This window comes from Dioscorea cayenensis, chromosome 15, assembly GCF_009730915.1.
Source record: "Dioscorea cayenensis subsp. rotundata cultivar TDr96_F1 chromosome 15, TDr96_F1_v2_PseudoChromosome.rev07_lg8_w22 25.fasta, whole genome shotgun sequence".
Lineage (NCBI taxonomy): Eukaryota > Viridiplantae > Streptophyta > Magnoliopsida > Dioscoreales > Dioscoreaceae > Dioscorea > Dioscorea cayenensis.
In genome coordinates this window covers 3,975,669-4,001,183 of record NC_052485.1, presented here as the reverse complement: position 1 = coordinate 4,001,183, position 25,515 = coordinate 3,975,669, and the positions used below count along the sequence as shown (strand labels likewise).

The window sequence follows — 25,515 nt, the reverse complement described above, 5'->3', positions numbered from 1 at the left end:
TTTTATCCCTTACATTGATATCTTGGCATTTATATTCGCTTATTAAACATTAAATATGTTTATTATGAGAATAAATATAATTATAGATAATATATATTCAATGTAAATCTCTATTAAAATACTTGTAGTTAATAGAGAGTAATTAGATACTCAAAACTCAAAAGGCCATTCTTTCCTGCGTGTGGGCAAAGCATAGACATATCCACTCATGTTTCTTGCTTTATCTTTATTTATGTTTAGATTTATTTGGATCAAAATATTTTGAAAGTAAAATCTATTATTATTTTTTTTTTGAAATAAATGTGGATAAATCACAACTTTATTAAAAAAAAAAAAGAACAACATGAAACAAAGATAAATTCTCTCACCAGAAGTGAGGAATAGAACTAAGAACAATAGGAAAATAAAAATACAAAGAGAAAAGCTGAGAAGGTAGAAGACACCATCTGGTCTCTCAGGCCTGCCCAAACTATCAAAAGGAAATCTATTATTTTTAATGTCTTAAATTGAGTTTGTTTCAATTATAAAGATAAAATATTCCTTTCAAAAAATAATTTTTTTTTGCCCGAAACAGATAAACCATATGTAATATAAAAAACATAAAAAATATAATTCAGATAGAGACAAGAGAACAAAAATAAATGCAGTGAGTAGTAGGTTGGAACACAAATACATAAAACATAATTAATTAAGATGAACATCAAAGCCGAACAAAAATAAAAATTATTCATTTTTCAAAAAACAAAAACAAAAACAAAAAAGTTAAATTCCCATTGCCATTATACTGACAATCTCATGAACTAAACGAAGAGAATGAACTACTGTTTAATAGAACCAGTCTTATGGACATACATACATACATTATGAAAAGAAAACCGAAAAAAAAAAAAAATTAATAAGGGAACAAAAACAATACACTAATAAGTTTATCATCATTATTAGGGTGAAATGCCCTTCTCCATCTTGGAAAGCTCACATTCATCTTCAACCATGAACCTCTTCCAATACCAATGATTCTTCCACACTCTTTCAGTCATCTCCTCCATTGGAATGCCTTTGGTCTCTGGCAGCATGAATTTTACGAACAACGCCATGATGATGATCCACCCCGCGAAGAAGAAGAAGATACCAGACTTCATCTGGCACAACATTGATAGAAATGCTTGTGCAATGAGGAATGTGAAGAGCATGTTTGAACTCACAGCAAATGCATAACCAGCTGTTCTTGTTTCTAGTGGGAATGTTTCACTTGGTATCAACCAACCAAGAGGACCCCATGACCATGCAAATCCAGACACAAACAGGCAGACCAACAACACCACTCCAACAGCCATTCCCTTTCCCAGTGTGTTATTGTCATGCAACGTCGCTGCCAGAATTCCTCCTATGATTGTCTGCAACAGAAGAAGAAGAAGAAGAAGAACTTTATATAATAACAAAACACACACAACACAAAAGATTAGTATTATTGATATATCAAGTCAAAGCAGACACTAGCTACTCACCTGTGCAATGAGCATCTGACCACAAGCTTCAAGCAATAACGCCCTCCTGCCAGCCTTGTCCACACAAGCAACAGAAACAATGGTGGACAAAACATTCACAAGACCAGTAATCACAGCTGACAACAATGAAGCGTTGTTTTTGAATCCCATTGTTTGGAAGAGCACAGGAGCATAGAACATGATGGCATTAATTCCTGTGAATTGTTGGAACACTTGCATCAATATGGCAATGATGAGTTGAGGTCTGCTATTCCTCTTCATGAGATTTCTGAAAGGGTGTTTCACTTGTCGTGCTATTTCACTTGCATGAACAAGTTCTTCGAATTCGGCATTCACATTGTCTGTTCCCCTGATTTTCTTGAGCACTTGACGGCCTTGTTCATGTTCATTTCGCTCAATGAGGCTTGTTGGAGTCTCCGTGATGAGCATGGAGCCAAGGAAGAGGATGAGCGCCGGAACTCCCGCAATACCAAGAGAGAGCCTCCATCCCCATGGATGTAACTTGGATGTGAAATAGTTCACAATGTTTGCTATGAATATCCCAATTGTTATTTGCAGCTGGAAAAGGATGTTCAATGCTCCTCTGATTCTCACCGGTGCTATTTCTGACAAAAACAATGGAACAGCCTGCAAAATTTTGATAAACAATATTCATTAATTAAGAGACAAAACATAAACACATCATATATTCTACAAATTAACTAGTTGTCTATAAGACAGAAACAGAGTGAAAATTAATTAATTAATTAATTATTAGAGACAATAATGATCAGACCTGGTTGGCAAATCCTACTCCGAAGCCGAGAAGAATTCTTCCGATGATGAGCATGGGGAGACTAACAGCTGCAGCATTCAAGGCAACACCAGCCAGAAAGAAAAGAGAAGCAGCTTGCATGGTGCGTTTCCTGCCATACTTTGAGCAAGCCTTGGAAGCAAAGAAACTGGCAATAATGGCTGCCAAATACAGTGATGAAGTGAAAAGCTGAAGGCCCTGATTATTAAATTTGCAGTAGTTACTCTCTTTGGCCTCATGTTTTTTAACATACACTCCCTGAAAGAATTTCTCCAAGAAATCATCCATTGATGTCACTCCCCCTGTACATATATATATGCACAACCAAATCAATCACAATGACATCATAATTTAATTAATATCAATTATCAAACCAACTCTTATAAGCTTTCATTAACCAAATCACAGACACTAGAATTAATCACATATATATATATATATATATATATATATATAAACATTGACAAACACGCATATATTAATAATATACCTGAAATTCCAATATCATATCCAAACATGAGACCTCCAGTGGCAGCAATGATGCCACACAACACAACATACCATGTGATCCTCCCTTCAAACTCAACATGTCCGCCGGTGCTCGTCGTCGACAACCCAAAGCCTCCCATCCTTAATTTACTTGCTTCTAATTAATCCCAACATTTCTGATGAAATGTACAACACACCATGCATGGATGCATATATAAAGGCAATGAATTGTAGTTGTAGTTGGTGTAGGAGTTGAAGAGTGTTTAATTAGTCCTATTCCTAGTCGGATTAGAGAGATGACTTTCTAATTTTGATTAGGATTCATATTGGAAATTAGTAAGGATGAACTTCTAATTTAATTAGGAAAGAGTCATATTTTAAATTATTATTTTATTATTCTTTCTAATTTTCTTTTTTTAAAATATGTCTATATATATATATATATATATATACATCCCTTTAAAATATCAAATTTACAAATTTTATTAATTTTTCATTTATATTCTCTTAAATATGTTTATTATGAGTATAAATATAATAATGGTATAAATAAATTTATTTTTCAATATTATTATATTCTATTAAAAAATCATAATTTAAAAGATAAAAAGAGCAAGTAATTAAAACACTAGTATAATTACATAAAATTCAAAATTAGTCATAAAAGTTGTTATACAAAAGAACAATATTCGCGCATGTATCCTTATATACATACCCCCATAATAAGATGTTTGTCCATATATATATATAAAATATCATAATTAGAAGGTCATATTTGATCTTTTTGACTTGGCGCTAAAGACTTGAAGGCATAGTCTATTTAAACTTAATCAGCAATTGCTATTTATAGCCATCAACATTAGTGCCACAAAAAAAAGTGGTCCATGAGCTAATTTAAATATTTTAAGTTTAAATCTACGTGCACATAGGTAATTTAAAATTATTATTATATTTATAGTCATTAGCACTTCAACTGGTTTATAGGCGATTTATTTAAATCTACGTGTGTGGAATCCTTCTTCCCACGGGTATCTCCACGTGTGGAATCACTATCAATTTTTTAAATTATTTTTTTATCATTAACGATTTTTTAAATTACTCTCTGTTTAATAAAAATTAAAATCTAATCTCTCTTTTTTAATCCTAACTATAAGAATATATATTTTTTTTAAAAAAAATATCGGGAGACTAGGTTTTTTCTTTTTAAGAATTTAAATTTTTTTTCAAAATTATTCTTTTGTTTTTTTTAAATATCCAGAATAAATTTTGAATTTCCGGATCATTATCATTTGTTTTTTGAATTTTTTTAGTACCTTTTTCTCCTTCTTTTTTACTCCCTCTCAAAATAGGATTTATATTTTATTTCTTATGCTCTCTTTTTCATCTTTTATTCTTATTCGGAACAAGAATAAAAAAAAAAAGAAAAATTATTGTTTACCCTCATAAATTTCAAATATTCCTAAATTGCCCCTCCAATTTTTGCACATAGTGGACAACCCTTCCGTTATTGTTTAAGTTCACTTTTACCCCCTATAGTTCACTTCAACTGGTTCCATGTTATGAAATTTCATTTTTGCCCTTGAAAATGGTGAGGAAAAAAACCGTCCAATGGCATCATGTCCAACCTTTATGCATACAATTTTGCATTTGTCTTTTGCCTTCCTGCTTGCTTTTTGTCAAACAAAGGCTCATCACATCTTCTTCTTCTTCAACTCACTTGGTTTGTTCTATTTGAGTTCTGCTGATTTCCTGATAAGGTGAGAATTTCTTCGTTGCTTTCACTTTGATCATTCTGCGGAAGGGAGTAACAATTTATAAAAATACATGTTTATTATGGAGAGTTTTTTTTACTATGGCTAGATACAATGGGGAGGGACGAGTGCTAATGTTCATGGTGCTGACTTCTTGGGAATCAGTGTTAGCTGAGATATGTGAGTGAAGGGGTCTCGATGTTTCCCGTGTCAGCCCGATGGACATAAAACAGTTTGTCCAATAGAAAATGAGGTTGACTTCCAGCGCATGTGTCATGTGTACTCCATCTTCAAACGCGCTATAGTCGATCTTGTTGTTGAGGCAGATGATGTGCCATTGTCGTATCCTACTGAAAATGATTTCTTCTCTTTTATGTTTATCTAGTTGTAGAAGTTAATTATTGTTTAATTATCCCAGTTTCTGTTTAAATATATCAAGTTTTCATTTAAAAAAATGTCTTCTCCGCTTAAATTATTCTGTTTCTGTTTAAATATTTATTTTAACATTTAAATTTTCTAGTTATCATTTAAAAATTTTATGTTTCTACTTAAAATATTGATCATTTTAGTTTAAACTAAAGTATTGGCAAAAATTCAGATTCTGCGAGCGTTTCCCTTCCACCTCCTAGCGACCCTGACGGTGTGGCATGCTTTCCTTCCTTGTTAGATCAATTTGAAGTGTTGTCATTGGATATCGGATGTTTTCAAGGCGTTGAATATTTCAAAGATGCACGTTGAAATTCTGTAATCAAACAGAATTTTGACTTTAAATCCCTAAAGAACGAAAAACACCTGGTGATTGTGAATGCGTTGCCAATGGTTGTCAATGGCGCCTTCATGCACCAAAGGAAGATAATAAAAATACTTTCAGAATCAAGACAATGAACCCGTCACACACTTGCGGTGGTGGAATTGGATCGATATCATATCCGAAAGCATCCAAAAAATGGGTAAGCGCATGAGTGATTTAGAAGCTCAATGATCGGCCCTTGTACAAGGCCATCGACATTCAGAAGGACATGTTCAAGAACATGTTGTCCACATTCTATACAGGCAGGCTTGGTTGTGAAAAAAACACGCCCGGGTGATCCTTACAAACCCCGGTAGCATTACAATTGTGGGAAGAAATGGTGAGCATTTTAAGCGTGCATTCTTATCTTGCAGTGCGTGTATTGTGGGATTGAAGAGGGTTTGTAGGGCACTGCTATTTCTCGATGGTACACACCTCCTTGGAAAGTATCGGGATACTCTATTGGGTGCCACAGGAAAATATGGAGACAATGGTTTTTTCCACATCGCCTTCGGTATTGTCAACAATGATACCGACGCCAATTGGATGTTGTTCATTTCGAAGTTAGGTGATGCTTTACACGATGAAGAAGACTATGAAGAGATAATTACATTTGTGTCGAACAGGTCTAAGGGTCTTGTGAATGCTTTTGCATAGGTCTTTCCTTCTTCCCCACATACATACTGCCTTAAACACTTGGAGGCCAATTTTATAAAAGCCAATATCAGACTTGGGAAGGCTTTGGGGGAGGAGTGTTGGTCCATATACTTTCGTATTGCGTGGGCATCCAAGGCTAAAGAATTCGATGATATCATTAATAAATTACAGGTCACATCACCCCGAAGCCTATCAGTGGTTGATTTATAAATTGGATTTGTCACATTGGTCGAATTATCTATTCAGAGGTGAATGCTGGGGCAAGATGTATTCAAATGTCGCAGAGTCGTTCAATGTGTGTATCAAAGAAGCTCGGCATTTACCGGTGACAAAAATGGTCGACTCCATAAGGTATTCAAATGTTGATTTTATTTAACACTTAAGTATTGTTTTTATCCTTTAAAAATTTTTCCTTACTGTGCAAAAATCATTGTCTGTATTTAACTATTTAGCTCTTCGCTTAATTATATATCCTATTATTTAAAAATATTTGTTTCTATTTAAATATCAATGTCTTTGCTTAACCTTGTTTAAGTTTTCGTGTTCTACGTTGTACAGGTTCAAGTTGATGCGTATGTTAAGCAACCGCCATGAGTAAGCAAATAAATGGGAGACCTACTTATGCCTGGATATACATTCGAAGGTAGAGATACTTGTTGCGGAAAGCCAAAATCTTCATGTTGGTCGTTGTATCGATGATCGTTATGAAGTGATTGACCAGTGCATCAACTCTGTAGATCTTGCAAATAGAACTTGCTCATGTCGGAGATGGCAAGTTTATGGTATCCCATACAAACACGCTTGCACTGCAATAATGTAGATATACACCAATATTCATCGATTTATTAGTGGCTACTTCACCATTGACAATTACAAACTAGCTTATAAGGAAGCTATTTTCCACAATTATAAACTGGCTTATAAGGAAGCTATTTTCCCCATACTCGACAATGAGAAGCCTAAGGACGAAAATTGCTAATTGCGTTTACGACCGCCTGTGACGAGAAGACAATGTGGGCGTCCTATACGAAAAAGGATCGAGTCGTAAGTGTCCGAGGTCCGCGAGTTACGTTGCAGCAACTGCCACACGTCTGGTCACAATCGTAGATCTTTCAATGAAACTGTCGTTAACTAGGCATTGTAAATAAACAAATATTAAAAAAAAACTTATTTGAGTGTCAACTTTTGATATTTAAACAGAGACATTGTCTCTTAAACATTTTACTTAAACATTTTGAGAAACAAAAACGTCAATGTAAATAAATAAAAAGTTAAACAGAAATTCTTATAATTTAAACAGAGACAACGATATTTAAACAAAGGCAATGATATTTAAAAAGTAACAATGATATTTAAACAAAAAGAATGATATTCAAATGAGATACAATGTTATTTACACGGTAAGTCTGTTTTATATAATTATATATTAAGTTTTTTCACCTCGGTCAATGAATCCCCTTTCTCAGTGATGCCGGCTGCGCTCCCTTCCTTAAGTATGCGGGTAACATACATTAAGCGCAAGTAAGGGACGTCCGCTTGCGGTAGCCGTAGCTTTTCACCGTCGAGTAGCTGTTCGATAAACCGCATGACATAGACAACACAGTCAACACTTCCTTGTTTCTGTCTTGGGGTATCAGTGTCGTGGACAAGGGGGTACGTTAGAGTCACCGACTCACGGAGGTCCATATCCACACAATAGTTAATAGTCTCCGCTGTCAAGATTTAAAATTTGATGTTAGAATCCCGACCAAGAGAGCACTATTTATAAAACTCTAGTTATCAAAACACTTACCATTTCTCGGGCATTTCTATGGTACTCCTCACTTTCGGCAGAAGTGTGGTGCTTATATTCTTGCTTGACGTTATCAAGAACGACCAAATGGAAGTGGCCATTCATGATGATTGGCAGGATGACTATGTTAACATCATGCAGGTTACGCACGACATCTCCCATCATAGTGAGAGTCGTTTCACTCGTGTCCTCCTGCGTGGATATGAATAGTACCAATGGTCGCGTGATAGAGGCACGCTTCCTATATGGATATGGTACTTTCGTTAGAGATTTCTGGATTATGTGAACGAACGTGTCCATTACATCGTTTGTCACCATTTTCTTCCCTTCCAGCATCGTGTATAGGCTTGTTTGTGTGGTGCTGAGATAGTTATTCTTCCATACGACAGTCCTGTGGTTAAACGGTTTAAACGGAGACAAAATAATTTAAGTGGTAACTCATAAGTTTAAACGGTAACGTAAATATTTAAATGGAAACTAACAAAGTTAAACGGTAACTCATAAAGTTAAATGATATTATATATATTTAAAGTATAACGGAAATACTTGATACTTACAAGTCCATCCAGCAATTCAGGAAGATTTTTAATAACTCCAGCTCGAACACGTCGAGGCGCCCCTGTCTGGGGTATTTTTTCTTCTTCGATAGAAAGTTCGTCCGCACTTCCTTAAATTGTTGGTTGGCGAGGACCATATTGTCAACCGCAATACCGGTCATTGCTTTTTCTCTAGCGTTTCCTTGCCCCTCATCAGCAGCACCAGTTGTTGTTTTTTGCTGACATTTTCTTGCCCCTCATCAACATCATCTTTCGGTTCATCGCCAAGTGCTGTTGTTGACGGTTGTGGGAGAGTTTCTCCCTTTGATGCGGTGGTGTCATCCGTCGATTTGACCGCGACAGGGATTTTGTTAATAATGCTGTCAACGATCTTGTCAATCGCGGGCATGATGATAGCATCAGCCGGAGACACAATCTTTGCTGGTTCTTATTATTGAGAGATTGTATCTACCTTCGACGCGGCACTGTCATTCGCTGGTTCCACAGAGTTAGGGATCTCTTTGGTTATCATATGAACTACAACTGCAGCTTTTTCCGGAGCAATTTCCTCAGATGCTGCCGTTGTAGCCGGCCGATTAACCGCAAGTGGTGTTGTTATTGTCTCATCATCGGCTAGTGGAGGGAGAGACATTATTGTAATTCTTCTTTTGACGATTCTCTTCAAACGTTATCCTCTTCGAATGGCCATCCCAATGACGTCGTCGTCATCAAAATCCGACGTCATCCCACTCACATCGTCGGTAATTGCTGGGGCTACCTCGGCTGCATCCGGGCTTTCCCAGGTGGCGTCTGTGCTGAGTGCTTTATTTGTTTATAGGAAAGGTGCATTCGATTGTGCCCGTTCTTCCAATGCCTCCACCCGAGCAACAAGCCGAGGGAACTTGGTCATTAGTACCTAGCACGCCTACAGCAGACGTGAGGTGACATCATCGCCAACGGGGCCGTAGCTGTCGGGGGACTGTTTTGGTAGGAGGGGATGTTGCCATCGGGGGAGAGGTGTTTCGGCCGGGTTGGGTAGGGCGAGGCTCCTGTGGCGCCAAGGAAATCATGCACTGGTTGGGCTGTCATTAGGTGAACGGCGTCGAGGGCGCCTTGAAGAGGATGACCTCTCATCCTGCTTTTGAGCCAGTGGTTTGGGAGCAATAGCATCCCCCCGGCGGATGGCCCAAACAAAGATTTCTTCATCCACATTCGCTGCAAACAGCTCAGGAAACAAACATAGTTAAATAACATAATGTTAGTGAAAACATTCAATTTTATCAATAACAAATGGTTTTAAACGGTTAACTCAAATATTTAAACAATTTACTTATGTTTTTAAGCGATTTCCCAAATATTTAAACCAAAAACTGCTAGTTTAAAAACTAAATCACATTTTTTAAATAGAAACATTTGATATTTAAACAGAGACTCATGATTTATTACCTCATATCCTTCAAGCGATGACAACATGGCTTCTATCGACGCTTGCTTCCGGTAACTATTTTCACCATAGTACAACATCCTTGGGGTCCTGCTAAATCACACATTCTTTCCAGTATTGGTCAACTCGTAAAACCAGATGTACCCCGTGTTTGTCTTCTTCCCGGTGCATCTCGCTTGTGGGACGTCCTCCATCAGCCACTTAAGCATCACTTGCGCCCATTCATATCGTCCCATGCCAGGTAAGTTATTGACATAGTCAACGATCCAATTCAGAACCAAGCAAGACTTATTTGGAAAGAGAATTGTACCCTTGAGGTACACTATCAAGAGTCTGACAAAATTTTCTTCTTTACCCCTCTGCTGAACAAGCTGCTCAAGTGTTCTCTTAATGGAGTCTCTGTGTCTCTCATAGGTTTTTGAAAAATATCTATCTTCAAAAGCGGAGCGTCCTTTCTTTTTCTTCTGAAATACGATTACGTCTCCATCGCAACGCAATCCAAGAACGAGAGCCACATCTTCGGGCCTGAAACTTACCAAGCTTTTCCCGATCCTGAATTTGTTGGTGCGGCCATCATATCTTTACAACAAATTATCAAGGAGGGCCCTCTCTTGGAACATAGCAAAGAATCATCACTTGAATTGAATGGTATTTAAAAAAACTTAAACGTGTGAGGCCCATGGAGAGTAGCGAAGCTCCCATGACCTAGAAGGCACACGACCGGATAAGGGGACGTTGAGGAAGCCCCTTTATCCTCTTTTTGAGTCTCTTTTGGTTATACATGTGAGGCCCATCATGCTAATGACACTAATTTATCATTTATCTCAACACATTTGAAGATTTTTCAATTGTGTAAATACCTTTTTTTTCTTACATGCACCATGCTATAAATTCAACCTTCACGAGTTCATACTTTTGTTTTTGTTAAATTTGCCAAGCTTTTACTATTTCATTTCTTGTAGATCTCAGCACCGAAATTATTTATTATTTAATTTAATATATAAATACTTGAAATTATGTTTTTCAAAATTTTATATGTAGGGGTATTTTCATAAAAACAAAGGTATTTGAAAAAATTGTGCAAAAATATATTTTGATATTACAATTTAACTATTTATTTATCTAAATACTTTAAATAAAAATTTTCAAAATTTTATATATGGGGGTATTTTGGTAAATACAAAGGTATTTTAGAAGGTTGTGCAAAAAAAATAATTTTTAATATTATAATTTAATTATTAATTTATATAAATACTCCAAATTATGTTTTTTAAAATTTTATATGTAGGGGTATTTTGGTAAATACAAAGGTCTTTGAAAAAAATTGTGCAAAAATATATTTTTGATATTATAATTTAATTAATTATTTATTTAAATATTTTAAATTAAAATTTTCAAAATTGTTTACATAGGGGTATTTTGGTAAATACAAAGGTATTTTTAAATGCTGTGCAAAAAAATAATTTTCATATTATAATTTAAATATTAATTTATCTAAATATTTGAAATTATATTTGTCAAAAGTTTATATGTAGGGGTATTTTTGTAAATACAAAGGTATTTTAAAAAATTGAAAAAAAATAATTTAAAATATTATAATTTAACTATTTATTTATCTAAATACTTTAAATTATATTTTTCAAAATTTTATATGTACGGGTATTTTGGAAAATACAAAGGTATTTTATTTTTCAAAATAATAATAATTTTTAACATTATAATTTAATTATTTATTTATCTAAATACTTTAAATTATATTTTTCAAAATTTTATATGTAGGGGTATTTTGGTATATTTGGCATATTACTGAGGTGATTACCATGACTAACCAAACATGATAATAAATAATTACCAGTAATATAAATTCTCAACCAAACATGGTATTCTCACATTACCACAACATTCCTGGGCATATAACATTCACGACCTCATTACCACGGAAATCTCATTACCGTGTTAATATATTATTACTACGTACCAAACCGTCCCGAAAGTTTATAATCTTTAGGGTGAAATGCCTTTCTCCATCTTGGAAAGCTCACATTCATCTTCAACCATGAACCTCTTCGAATACCAATGATTTTTCCAAGTTGTGTGAGTTATCTCCTTCATTAGAATGCCATTGCTCTCTGGCAGCATGAAGTATTCGAACAATGCCATGATGATGATCCACGCCGTGAAGAAGAAGAAGGTACCAGGCTTCACCTGGCACAACATTGACAAAAATACTTATGCAATGAGGAATGTGAAGAGCATGCTTGAACTCATAGCAAACGCGTAACCTGATGTTCTTGTTTCTAGTGTGAATGTTTCACTTGCTATCAACCAACCAAGAGGGCCCCATGACCATGCAAATCTAGACACAAAGAGGCAGACCGACACCACCACAAAGCGTGGCTCACACTCATCCTCGCCTTCTCCATGGCTTGGGACGCGTCTTGTGTTCACCTCTGATGGGTAATCGAAGTATCTGCCGGTTGGTCTTTACTCTCCGATGCTGCGTACGTAAGATAGTGGTGAGGTTCCAAAGAGCTGTAACGACTGACAAGTAGTGCGTCATTTTACTCATGAGATCCCATGTGTGGTGAAAAGGAAGCTAACGATGCAATTAGGCCAGCGGGAACCTTAACGGTCAACCATGTCAATGAAGAAGAGGAAGAAGCCTCCGAATGAGGTGATGTTGTGCTCCTCTGAAGGAGGGCGTCACGCATCAGAAGAACACGAAGGGAGGGGGGATCTCAGGGTGATTTACTGACCGTGTTTGAGTAGACAGCGATCTAGCTGAGAGAATGAAGACGCAGGTTCTGGAGCATGCGACCCTAGTTTGGAGGCGCAGCCGTGCTCATGGACATAGGCGCCGTCAAGCGGGACTGATGGGAAAAATGTTTATTTGGAGCAGACCCCGGCAATGGTGGAGCCTTGCTCTCACGCCTGTGGTGAGGAAGTGCAGCCGCGCTCATTGGCGCCGGTGCGAGGGTTAGTTTTGAAAAAATGTCTATTCTACACAGATCCCGGTAGTGGTGGAGCCTTATTCACACGTCGGTGGTGTGGAGGCACAACCATGCTCACGAGCATCGACACGAGGGACCGCTGGTGCATGCGGAGCTCGGGGAGGATCGGGTGGTCGAGGAGAGGCTCGATCAGAGTGTAGAGAAAATCACGAGTGAGCGGCTCGAGAAGTCGACTTGTCGAATGATGGGTGGCTCGTCCGAGAAGTGTGGAATTCGTCATTGGGGAGACAGGTGGTGAGCACATAGTGGTCGAGGTTGGGACATCGGATGAGGTTTCTGGTTGATTGGAGAAGGGCTTTAGGGATGGCAATGGGTAGGGTATATCAAAACCCATACCCGTACCCTACAGGGTAAAAAAAAAATCATACTCTTACCCCCAACGCGTAGGGTATATGTATACCCGAACGGTACCCGCTTATCTGTTGTTCAAATTACCAAATTAAATTAAAAGTTTGAGTACCAATATACTTGGTTAAGTTTCAAACATTATTATCAAAATCATGACAATTATGTCGATGAGAATATTATTTTTAGCATATGTTTATCTTTTCCTTGCATAGCTCAGGCATAACACTAGTAAATTATTATTACATTAGTTTTTATATTTGTTTTATAGTGTTCAAATTTTTTAATTTAATTATAATTCTTAATATAAATACAAAATTCAATTTGGATAATATTATGTTTTCTCAAATACAAATATAAAAACTGAATAAAATTCAAAATAATATATTTAAAGTATTATTTTCATATTAATCAGCATCATGAAAATAGATATGGGGTGAATTGTGGGTAAATGTTTAGATTAATAAAAGAAATATATATATATATATATATATATGAGGGTATGGGTAAGGGTATAAAACCCGTACCCTCTTCAACGTGTATGGTTACGGGTAAGGGTACGAGTAGAGTATGGGCATATCCTTACCTGACCCATAACCGCTCAAAAACTAACGGTTAATACCCTTACCTGTACCCGGTCAAAAAGATAGCCTCTTTGACCGGGTATGGGTATACCCGTCTGATAGGGTATGAATTGCTATCTCTAATCTCTAAAGGGCATGCATTCAAATGGGGGAAGGTCACATAGGAGAGAGGTGGTTTTGCATCCGTTGGCTTTAGATATTGGGCAAAATATTGGCACCGGTACAAATGAAGAAAGTGGTGGCTTTTATTTTTAGGCTGGTGGTGAGACTGTGATGTTATGTGAAGTGGGCCGTCAAGTGGGCCGAATTAGTAAGCCACGAAGTTTTAGATGGGCTTGTAGGGGTTGGACTGATTCTTGGGCAAATTGAGATGGGAGTTGAAAAAGACACTCAAATGTTGGCAGTAGAATGCCCAACAAGGCCTTTACAAAGTGTCCATACAGATTATTCATGCTCTATGGAGCGCAGCGAAGCTCCCATGGCCGAGGAGGCGCACGACCGGATAAGGGGTGTTGAGGAAGCCCCTTTATCCTCTTTTTTATCTAGTCATAGTGGATTTTATCAGGTTGTTTTTTCTCTTTCCATGGAGAGAGTTGTACTTTGTTGAGTTTTAGTTGAAGCTACATTTTCAAAAGAAATAAAGAAAAAAGAAAAAAATCATCACTTGAATTGAATGGTATTTAAAAAACCTTATACGTGTGAGGCCCATCACGCTAATGACACTAATTTATCATGCATCTAAAAACATTTGAAGATTTTTCAATTATGTAAATACGTTTTTTTCCTTACATGCACCATGCTATAAATTCAACCTTTAGGAGTTCATACTTTTTTTTTTATTAAATTTGCAGAGCTTTTACTATTTCATTTCGATCTCAGCACTAGTCAATCATCTGCTCGTTCTCTTTGCCTCGATTTTTTTTTGCCAAATTTATGTCTTTTTTCCTCATTCTAGTCTCCGGTCTCTCTTTCTTTCCTTTTATTTTTATTTTGGGTCTCTCTCGCTTTTTAATTTTTTTCTCCCAGTGATTGCTTTTTTTCTCCTCCCCGGTTTTTATTTGATATTTTTTTCTTGTTATTGTATTTTTTTGATTCGCCGTTTTTTTTTGGAAATCCAGGATCTTTCGTTTGTAATTTTTTTAAATTTTTTTTAAAACATCATTATCCATTCATTTTTATCATTATCGATTTTTTTAATTAATTTTTTTTAGCACGAATGATTTTTATTTTCGGATTTATTTATTTTACGGATTTACTTATTTACTATTTTTTAATAATAAATTCGATTGTTTTTAATACTCTCAGTTTTATAAAAATTAAAATCTGATCTCTCCCTTTTTTTTTTTAATCCTAATCATAAGAATATATATATTTTTTTATTTATCTGAGTTTTTAAAAAAAAATATTGGGAGATTAGCGTTTTTCTTTTTAAGAATTTAATTTTTTTTCAAAATTATTCTTTTGTTTAATTTTTTTAATATCCAGAATAAATTTTGAATTTCCGGATCATTATCATTTTTTTTTAATACCCTTTCTACATTTTTTACTCCCTCTCAAAAAAGAATTTATTTTATTACTCATCCTTTTTTTTCTTTTATTCTTACTCGGAACAGGAATAAAAAAAACTGTATAAACATAATCTTTCTAATATGTAACAAAAATAAATTCCAAACAACAAACAAAATAATTTTGTTGAAAAACAATCAATGATTTATCCACCTTTTTTTAAAAACAATCACGTGCTCTTGACGTGCCAACCTCTCTCTATTTCTCTCTAGATATATATATATATATATATAATTCCCTTCTCGTTCTTGCTCTCGACTGAAACCCTAGATCACCATCACCACCATTAATGGATCTCTGTCGGCAAGAGTTCCCGTGTAAGCGCCGGAGACTTGCCGTTGACCTCGGGAACAGGAAGCTCGTCACGCGCTCCGAGAAGGGGATGCGAATGCTGCGTCTGCAAACGCACCGCCGTCCTCCAGTCCGATTACGTCCTCTCCCCTCCTCCACTTCTAACCCTACCTCCTCGTCGTCCTCCCCCTCATCCTCTTCTTTACCCCCTGCCCTCGCTGCCGCCTCCTCCAAGAAGACCTCCGAGCCCCAATCCGATGAGCAGCGCATCGATGACCTCGTCCTCCCCCGCCTTCGATTTCTGAAGCAGCCCATCACCCTTTTCGGCGAGGACGATGATGCCCGGCTCGATCGCCTCAAGCTCACCCTTAAATCGGGGGTTTTCGATGCTGATAGCGATATGACCGAGGGCCAGACCAATGACTTCCTCGGTGACGTCTACGAGCTCCGGAAGCGCCAGAAGGCTGGATCGTTACTCCATGATCGGGCGAAGGACAAGCGGGACGATGGCGATGGGATTGAGTTCGATGGGGGCGATGACGATGGGGATAAGGATGTCAGCGACGATGGGGGATCGTCGGGAATGGATGCTGATAAGGATATCAAGAGGATGAAGGCAAATTTTGAGGAGCTGTGCGATGAGGATAAGATTCTTGTTTTCTTCAAGAGGCTGTTGAATGAGTGGAACCAGGAGTTGGACGAGATGCCGGGGGCCGATAAGCAGACGGCAAAGGGCAAGCAGATGATTGCTACCTTCATGCAGTGCGCACGGTACCTCAATCCTTTGTTCAAGTTTTGCAGGAAAAAGGTGAGCTTTTTTCCCCAACATATACACTGCTTTACTTTTTTCATTGTCTTACATTACTTTGAGCACTTATTTACAAATATTCTGTGATTCTATTGCATAATTTAGCACTTGCAGTCAAACCCTAGATGTCTGTTGTATGTTTTAATGTTTCTTCGTGGGTAGGATGTGCCAGAGGCATCTCCCTGACTCCATCTCTGTGTATGTCTATTTGGTTTTATTGTAATTTTGGTTACAAAACTCAGTTGCCCTTGAGCGTTAGGTTGGTTGAATATAATGGAGGATTGATGTCAGATTAATTGTCATGGGTAGGTTGTATTCATGGCATTGGTGTCTCCATCTATGTGAATTTGGACCTAGGATGCTGAGGGTTACAAACTCAATTGGACTCGAGCCTAAAATTTGTTGAATAGCATAGAGAGTTGATATCAGATTGATTGTTGTACCAAGAAAAAAAGTTTGGAGAGTGAATTGGATCTAACCTGATAGTTTTGATATCTGAAATTATGTGGAGGTTATTTGTGTGGCTCGCTATCATTGTGTTGAAGTCAAGGGATTTCTCTGAGTAACTACGGAAGTCGAGGGATTTCCCCCAGTCAATGCGAAATAAAGATTGAAGCGTTGAATTTGATTGGCCATATTTGGTGTTCATGCGATTAAGAGTGTGTTTTTGAGGCTTATAATTGGTTAATGAAGAAGACAAAGAATTGTAATGATAAGGTGCTGGATAAATTATTTTACTGTTGAATTTGATTGGCAAATTGTGCAATTAGTTCTTAGCTATTCTTTTTTTTTCAATGTTTTGAAACTTGAACTGGGAGAGGCTCTTGGGTTGAGCCGGGTTGACCCAGTCATGAATAATAAATTTTTTATAATTTTAGTTGTATATAAATATTATAAGATGTACTATAAATTGCTAAAACTTTGAAATACAATAATACATAAGTATAACAAACAAATAGTCTTAGTTACAATTTATAAATACTAACTTAATATTTTAAATAACTTACAACAAATATGTCATAATAGTCGAATGATCCAAAATAATGCCAAAAAAAAAAAAAAATTGAAGCAGTAATCTCGACAGGCCTAGCTGGCTTAGCTCTAGGTTGGCTGGTTCAACAGGTACTCGGCTTGGTCAGCTGGGTCAAATTTGAGTTTTAAGTTCAACCTGGTTTTATATCAGGGGCCTTGCAGGGTTCGGTTGACGAATTGGCCGGGTCATTTCATGTTTTAAAACAGTGTATTTTTCAATTAGAGCATGGCCTAACCAAGTGGCCATGTTGAAGTTAGGTGTGTTGTTTTTGGTGGTATTCTAGTAAAAGTTCTGATTCTAGCTGTGATGTTAGCCCGATAGACCATGGATGCTTGACAACAATTGCTCATTTCCCTTGAAATAGGACTAAGGTATTTGCCAATGAGAAATATTTTGATGAGATGATTTAAGAAAGCATGATAAATTAGTTTTTCCTTGAGAAACTTATGAAGGATTTTAATCAAAATTATGTGAAATTGATTCATTATAAGACTGAAATCCTGCATGTCTGCGTTTCTCTTCTATGTTTGCCAAAAGTGAACTGACTAACATAGAAAGTGGTTATTTTCTCTGTGAAATACTATGTGGCATTAGGCTTTTCCTTTTAGATTGAAGATGTTTTCTGCTATGGAGCTTTATAGAGAGAAGAGAAGATTGGGTTAGTTAGCAGACGTCAACTTAAGAATCTTATTGTGCGAAATATTCACCTAAAGGTTCAATTTTTCATTGACAGAGTGGGGCACATAACTATTATAAGGTGATTCACAGTTTGTGCAATTCTTCCATTATGAATTATCATGTTACAGTATATTTTTGTCCATTATGACATCTTACATAAAAATGATAATGAAAAAGGGTAAATGAGATTGAGTCTTTCCGCTGCGGTGGTTTTTCCTGTTTGCTGTTAATTAATTGAAGTGATCCTTTTCCTAATGCACTTGGTTCTTTGTTATCCGGTATGCCCTATTATTTGTGATACTAGCAAGCTATACACAAAATTGCAATTGTCTGGATCAACCCTTATGGATATGTTGATCAAATATATCAAATATATCCATTGATAATCCTGACGTATGATAATCTTGCAGGTTCTTCAAGATGATATCCGTCAAGCATTGATGGTAGTGGTTAAGTGTTGCATGAAACGAGATTATTTGGCTGCTATGGATCAGTACATCAAGTTGGCCATTGGCAATGCACCTTGGCCTATTGGTGTTACTATGGTTGGCATTCACGAGCGTTCAGCTCGTGAGAAGATTTACACAAACAGTGTTGCTCATATCTTGAACGATGAGACAACTCGCAAGTACCTGCAGTCACTGAAGAGTCTAATGACGTTCTGCCAGCGTCGATACCCAGCAGATCCTTCCAAGTCAGTGGAATTCAATAGTTTGGCGAACGGAAGTGACCTTCATTCTCTCCTATCTGAGGAAAGGATGATTGAGAAACCTACATCTGAGGAAGAGCTCCGCATAATTCCTGCAGCAAGGGAGTAATGCTACCTATGGGATGCATTTTGATTGTCCACCAAGATTAGGAAATGTACATTTTTGTCGGGTCTGTTGTTTTTTTGAAGGCCTAATTTTCTCTGCTTCGAGCAATCAAGGATTGTACTCAAAAATCACATTGTCGGTGTTGTGATTGATGATATCCATACAATTAATTTTGCTCAAATTCCAAAACTGGAAGTTGGATCTTCTCCAATGCCTTATGACTATGTAAATCTATCATTAGAAACTGAACATGCAGTGTGTTGGCTGACAGGAACATTTATGATCGATGGGTTTCAAAGCAATAAAAGAGGGAGTTTTTTTTTGTAGATGAAAGAATTTGAGTGACTTCCAATGGTGGATGAAAACATGGGCATTGTTACTTTCCATCACATATTGTATGCTGCTTCACAAATTGTTACTTCCCATTGACAGGTTTGTATGTGTGCACATTCCAACCCTACCCTGATCTATTTGGATCTGAAATGGACAAAAAGACATTTATATGACAGGTACTAATGTTTTAATATTATTTTTATTATCAAAATAAATGCATTATTATTATTATTATTTTCAAGTTTATCAAATTTACAATTTTAATGATAAGTAGTATTTTTTTTTTTTAATTCTCAAGTTAATTTTTTTATTATATATAAAGGAATGTGATTCCTTATGAATTATTCTAACCTGAGTTTGTTTTGTTTATAGGCTTGCTCGTGTCTCCAGAATATTTAAACAAAGAAAATGAACTTATGTTTTAATAAAACAAGCTTTTATTGACAATTAAACATCAAAGCCAATTAGAAACAAAAAAAAGTTTATTTTTTCAAAAACAAAAAAAAAACAAAAAAAAAAAGTTTAAATTCTCAATCACACGCCCTCCTAAGCATTGCCATTATAATGACAATCTCATGAACTAAAACAAAGAAAATGAACTACTGTTCAATAGAACGAGTCTTTTGGACATAACATACATCACGAAAAGAAGAAAAAAAAAAGAAGAAAAATTAAAGGCAAACAAAAACAATACACAAAGGCTGTGTTTGGTTCTCGGTAATGTGAAAATATTACCTGGGAATCTTGTAGTAATAGCAACGGTAATGTTGATGGTAATATGAAATTACTAATATAGTGAAATATTACCAAATAAGGTGGTAATATAATTAACACCAAAATAAGTATCCATCCATATTACATTGTTGGTGGTAATATGTAATTTTTTTTGGGTAAACTACCCAAATAGTCCCTAAACTATGGGGTTGTTCCTATTTTGGTCACTGAAGTTTGAAAATTTTCAATTGCATCCCTAAACTATCTATTTCCTTTCAATCAAGTCATCCTGACGAACGGCGTTAACGGCAAGCTGACGTGGCTTGCCACGTCACTGGCAACTTTCCACGTCAGCTTGCCCATAGTTGCAACACGGTTTCATCTCTTTTATCTCTACAGTGAACCTTTTTACTTTCCCTTTTATCTCACTTTCTTTTTCATTCATCCACGAAGGAAGGACTCGATGAGCATGGCGCCGGGGAAGAGACAGAGCAATCGTCGGAGTGGTGTGATGGAGGAGAATAATATTGAGGTAGGTTCCCTTTCCCGAAGCTAGCCCATCCTTTCTTTTTCCCTGCCCTAGAATAACCTTGTTGTCTGATTTTGGTGTTGATTTTTGTCAAGTTGTTTTGAAACCCTGAAGAATAAGGTGATTTAAGTGTTGATTTTTGTCTCATGAAATCAAGTTTGGAGGTGACCATTATATGCTTTTTTTTTTTTTTTGGGTCTATGTGTGATGTAATAGAAATCTAGGTATTTTTATGAGTGTCCAGTAGCCAAATTCAGAGAAAATTTTTATTGTGGAAAGAAATTTCTAATTTAGTTGCCTATATTTCGTATGTATTCTCAATATTATTGGGGATATGGTAATTGTTTGGTGAATGGCATTGAATTTTGATTGCAATTCATTTTAATCTCATTTTAAGCAACATTCAAATACTGGCAGTTTTTAGTTCATCCATTAGTCTATGAAAATCTTACTCGAATAATTTTGATTTTAATCCTTATTAGATGCATGAATGTAGTGTGGCTTGTTCAAATACTACTTGATCTTGCTACTAATTCATAAGATGTAATGATTGGGAATGTTAATACTCCATGTCTCAGAATGCCACCCAACTTTATGTATTACCAAATAAAAAAATAATGAGGGTGCTTACATTACATACCTGTACTTATAACTAATTAAATTTACTAAATTTTTGATAAATCAAAGTTATATAACTGCATTATAACTTTATTCTAATACTATTGTGCTTTAAACAAAAGGCAAATAATAATCCATGAACTCAAGTATTTTTCACTTGTGCTTATATTCTTGAATTGCCAAATTGTTATGCTTCTATGTTATTTAACTTGGTTTGACAATTGCAAAATTGTTATGAGAGCATTTTCCTAAATTAAGTGGTTATGTTCCTCCTAGTTTTGGATCCTTTAGAATGGATTAGAGACTAGTCAGAAAAATAAAGTTTAGGGATGGAATATTTGTATCATCACTTGTAATTTTCTTTCAGTGCATGATAGTGGCATATGATTAAAAAAATTTGCAGGTTGATCCTAACTGTCCAGAGGAAGTAATTTCTGCTTGCTTAGGGTTTGACAGTAGACTGTCTGATTGTGAAGAAGATGAGTGTAAGTATGGTTTGTTTTTATTCATTAACAAATTTTCCTTTTAATGTCTTTTCTGCTTTGATGATTCGTGATATTTGGGGTTGTATAGGATACTTCTCAAACTATGAATACACAACAAAGCCAGGTTACAGAAGCTGGTTTTGCACATCCACCAAGGCAACAACAAAAGCTACAAGGGAGACAAGTACCTTTAAGATATATGGAAGTTATCTCAAATTGCAAAGTTGGGGCTGGGAAAAAGAAAGATGTGTAAATCTGTTGAAAATGCTCAACAACAAGCCAAGAAAGATTTGTCGAAGGGTGCACATGAGCAAAAGGACTGCTATTGGGGAGGTTGTGCCCGATGTGGAAGCTTTGGTTATGCTTTGGATTACAATGCCTAAGTGATTTTGTTGTTTTTTTGTTTGTTTTTTAATCAAACTACAATTACAAAGGTTATGTATTAAATAGTTGGAAACAGATCACATTATACTATCACTTTTGTATGAATGGTTGAAGTTATGTTTTGCTAATATAAATATATATTTTCAAACAAAAATTTGTGCTATCAGCCTATGACTTGTGTTGGCCACTAAAGTTTTGAAATTTTCAATTTCATCCCTAAACTATTGGGTTGTTTCTATTTTGGTCACTCAAGTTTATAAAAACTATGGGGTTGTTCATATTTTGGTCACTCAAGGTTATAAAATTGCCAATGAATAAACTATGGGCAAGCTGACGTGGAAAGTTGCCAGTGATGTGGCAAGCAACGTCAGCTTGCCGTTAACGCAGTTTGTCAGGAGGACTTGATTGAAAGGAAATAGATAGTTTAGGGATGTAATTGAAATTTTTCAAACTTTAGTGACCAAAATATTAACAACCCCATAGTTTAAGGACTATCTGGGTAGTTTACCCATTTTTTCCCCACAATTATGCTCGAACTAATTTAATCTGATTACTTATTATACTCATTATCAAAACCCTAGTTTTTATATTTCCTCACTATTTTTGATATTATAATTTAATTATTTATTATATAAATACTTTAAATTATGTTTTTCAAAATTTTATACGTAGGGGTATTTTGGTAAATACAAAGGTATTTGAAAAAATCGTGCAAAAATATATTTTTGATATTATAATTTAATTATTTATTTATCTAAACACTTTAAATTAAAATTTTCAAATTTTTTTACATAGGGGTATTTTGGTAAATACAAAGGTATTTTTAAAAGCTGTGCAAAAAAATAATTTTCATATTATAATTTAATTATTAATTTATCGGAATATTTGAAATTATATTTTTCAAAATTTTATATGTAGGAGTATTTTTGTAAATACAAAGGTATTTTAAAAAAGGGAAAATTACTGTTTACCCCTCGATAATTTCAAAACTTCCCAAACAGCCCCTGTGAGTTTTGCATACCTCAGACAGCCCTTCCTTTATTGTTTCACTTCCTTTTTACCCCCTGCATTATGAAATTCCATCATTGCCCTTAAACCTTTTTGCATACATTTTTTTCATTCTTTTTTGCATTCCTTTTTGCATGTACTCATTTCTTAAACAGAGCTCATTTTTTTAAAGCAGAGAACTCATTTCTTAAACGAGAGTTCATTTATTAAAGCAGAGAGTTCATTTCTTAAACGAAACCTCATTTCTTAAACAAAAAAAACTCATTTCTTAAACGAAACCTCATTTTTTTAAACATAAAACTCATTTTTTTAAACAAAAAAACATTAATATTTAAACGGAAAAAAACAAATATTTACGTGATAAATTAATCCCGGATATAAAAACCAATTAATCTTGGCCACTCGTACATATTTCAAAAAGAAACAACGATATTTAAGCACTTTTTTTAAACGTAAACACAATATATTAAACATAAACATCGATAGTTAAACAAAGACAAACAAGCATATAAAGCAGAGAACTCATTTTTTTAAAGCAGAGAACTCATTTCTTAAAGCAGAGAGCTTATTTTTTTAAAAAGAGACCTCATTTTTTTAAAAACGAAACCCTCATTGAGTAGGGACATTGAGTATCTCATCGTCGCCGATCTCGCTGAGCGGCTGAGTCTTGAGCTCCGGATCGGCGAGCGATCTCGAAGGTGGCCTCGCTCGTGTGGGGTCTTAAAGGAGAAATCTTTATCGGCGTTGGCGATCCGGTTGGCGACGTTCCTCGGCGGTCGGAGTGGTGAGGTCTTCGGTGGCGACGTCGGATAAGACGGGCTGAACTTGAACGGAACCATTCTCGACTGCGGAGACCGCAACATGGATAGCAATAGGGTTAGGGTTAGGGATCATTCCGGGGTTTGGATCCATGGTGCCTAAGTCGGTGACGGGAACGGAGGGAGGAAGCGGCGCCGATGAGGGTTCGATCTCGCCGTCTTCGTCTTCATCGTCTTCCCTGTCGTCGACCTCATCTCTTTCATTTTCTTCGTCGTCGACCTCGGGGAAGACCGCATGCTCCTCGTCGTCGAGCGAAGGCATCGAAAGGTTGCACTCGTACATATTTAAATAGAAACAACGATATTTAAGCACTTTTTTAAACGTAAACGCAATATATTAAACAGAAACATAGATAGTTAAACAAAGACAAACAAGCATATAAACAGAGAACTCATTTCTTAAACAGAGAGCTTATTTTTTAAACAGAGACCTCATTTTTTTAAACAGAAACCTCATTGAGTAGGGACATTGAGTATCTCATCGTCGCTGATCTCGCGCAAACGTTTGAGTGCTGAGCTCCAGATCTGGCGAGCGATTTCGAAGGTGGCCTGCTCGTGTGGGGTCTTAAAGGAGAAATCTTTGTCGGCGTTGGCGATCCGGTTGGTGACGTTCCTCGGCGGTCGGAGTGGTGAGGTCTTCGGTAGCGACGTCGGATAAGACGGGCTGAACTTGAATGGAACCATTCTCGACTGCGGAGACCGCAACATGGATAGCAATAGGGTTAGGGTTAGGGATCATTCCGGGGTTTGGATCCATGGTGCCTAAGTCGGTGACAGGAACTGAGGGAGGAAGCGGCGCCGATGAGGGTTCGATCTCGCCTTCTTCGTCTTCATCGTCTTCCCTGTCGTCGACCTCATCTCTTTCATTTTCTTCGTCGTCGACCTCGGGGAAGACCCCATGCTCCTTGTCGTCGAGCGAAGGCATCGAAAGGTTGCACCTTTTTCTCTGGCAAGATCGAGATCTAGATCGAGGTGGAGATCAAAATTCCAGAGTTCGAAATCCCATTTTTCATGCAACGTGACTGTGATTGTGAGCCGCATGCTTTGTCTCACTGGCCCAGCCCAACTGCAATAAAGAGATTTTGGGGGTGATAAATACACTACAAAAAACTCATTTCTTTAACAGAGAACTCATTTTTTTAAACAAAAACCTCATTTCTTAAACAGAAAACTCATTTCTTAAACAGAGACCTCATTTTTTTAAACAGAAACCTCATTTCTTAAACAGAAAACTCATTTCTTAAACAGAAAACTCATTTTTTTAAACAAAAAGCTCATTTTTTTAAAATAGAAAACTCATTTTTTAAACAAGAAACTCATTTTTTAAACAGAACCTCATACCTCATATTTTAAATAGAAACTCATTGCACCCAAGGGCATTATAGTCAAACCCTGTCACACTTGCCACAACTTCCCACGCAAGGGACAATTTCGTCCAAAAAATTCCAAATTAACTCTATCAATCACTGTTAGATGTTTGGGGGGTCTAAAAAATCATTGTATTCAAAAGGAAGGGGTTTTTGGGGAGTGTAAAACTAACAGGGTGTTTTTGGCAATTCCCACTTTAAAAAATTGTAAAAAAATAATTTAAAATATGGTAATTTAATTATTTATTTATCTAAATACTTTAAATTATATTTTTCAAAATTTTATATGTACAGGTATTTTGGAAAATACAAAGGTATTTTATTTTTTCAAAAAAATAATAATTTTTAACATTATAATTTAATTATTTATT

The 25,515-nt window shown here is 36.0% G+C and overlaps 2 protein-coding genes across 2 annotated transcripts; one reads left to right on the top strand and one right to left on the bottom strand.

Annotated features, from left to right (window-relative positions):
• Positions 1–850: 850 nt before the first annotated feature.
• On the bottom strand, positions 851–2,927 carry LOC120277863 (sugar transport protein 8-like). Its single transcript, XM_039284709.1, has 4 exons — positions 2,789–2,927; positions 2,281–2,600; positions 1,506–2,132; positions 851–1,394 (listed from the first exon to the last, which is right to left on the bottom strand). Exons 1-4 carry the CDS (start codon positions 2,925–2,927, stop codon positions 939–941), a joined length of 1,542 nt encoding a protein of 513 aa, XP_039140643.1. The 3' UTR covers positions 851–938.
• A 12,592-nt stretch (positions 2,928–15,519) lies between these two features.
• On the top strand, positions 15,520–19,214 carry LOC120277846 (pre-mRNA-splicing factor 18-like). The gene is made up of 2 exons (XM_039284681.1): positions 15,520–16,362; positions 18,484–19,214. Exons 1-2 carry the CDS (start codon positions 15,553–15,555, stop codon positions 18,889–18,891), a joined length of 1,218 nt encoding a protein of 405 aa, XP_039140615.1. The 5' UTR covers positions 15,520–15,552; the 3' UTR covers positions 18,892–19,214.
• The last annotated feature ends 6,301 nt before the right edge of the window (positions 19,215–25,515 follow it).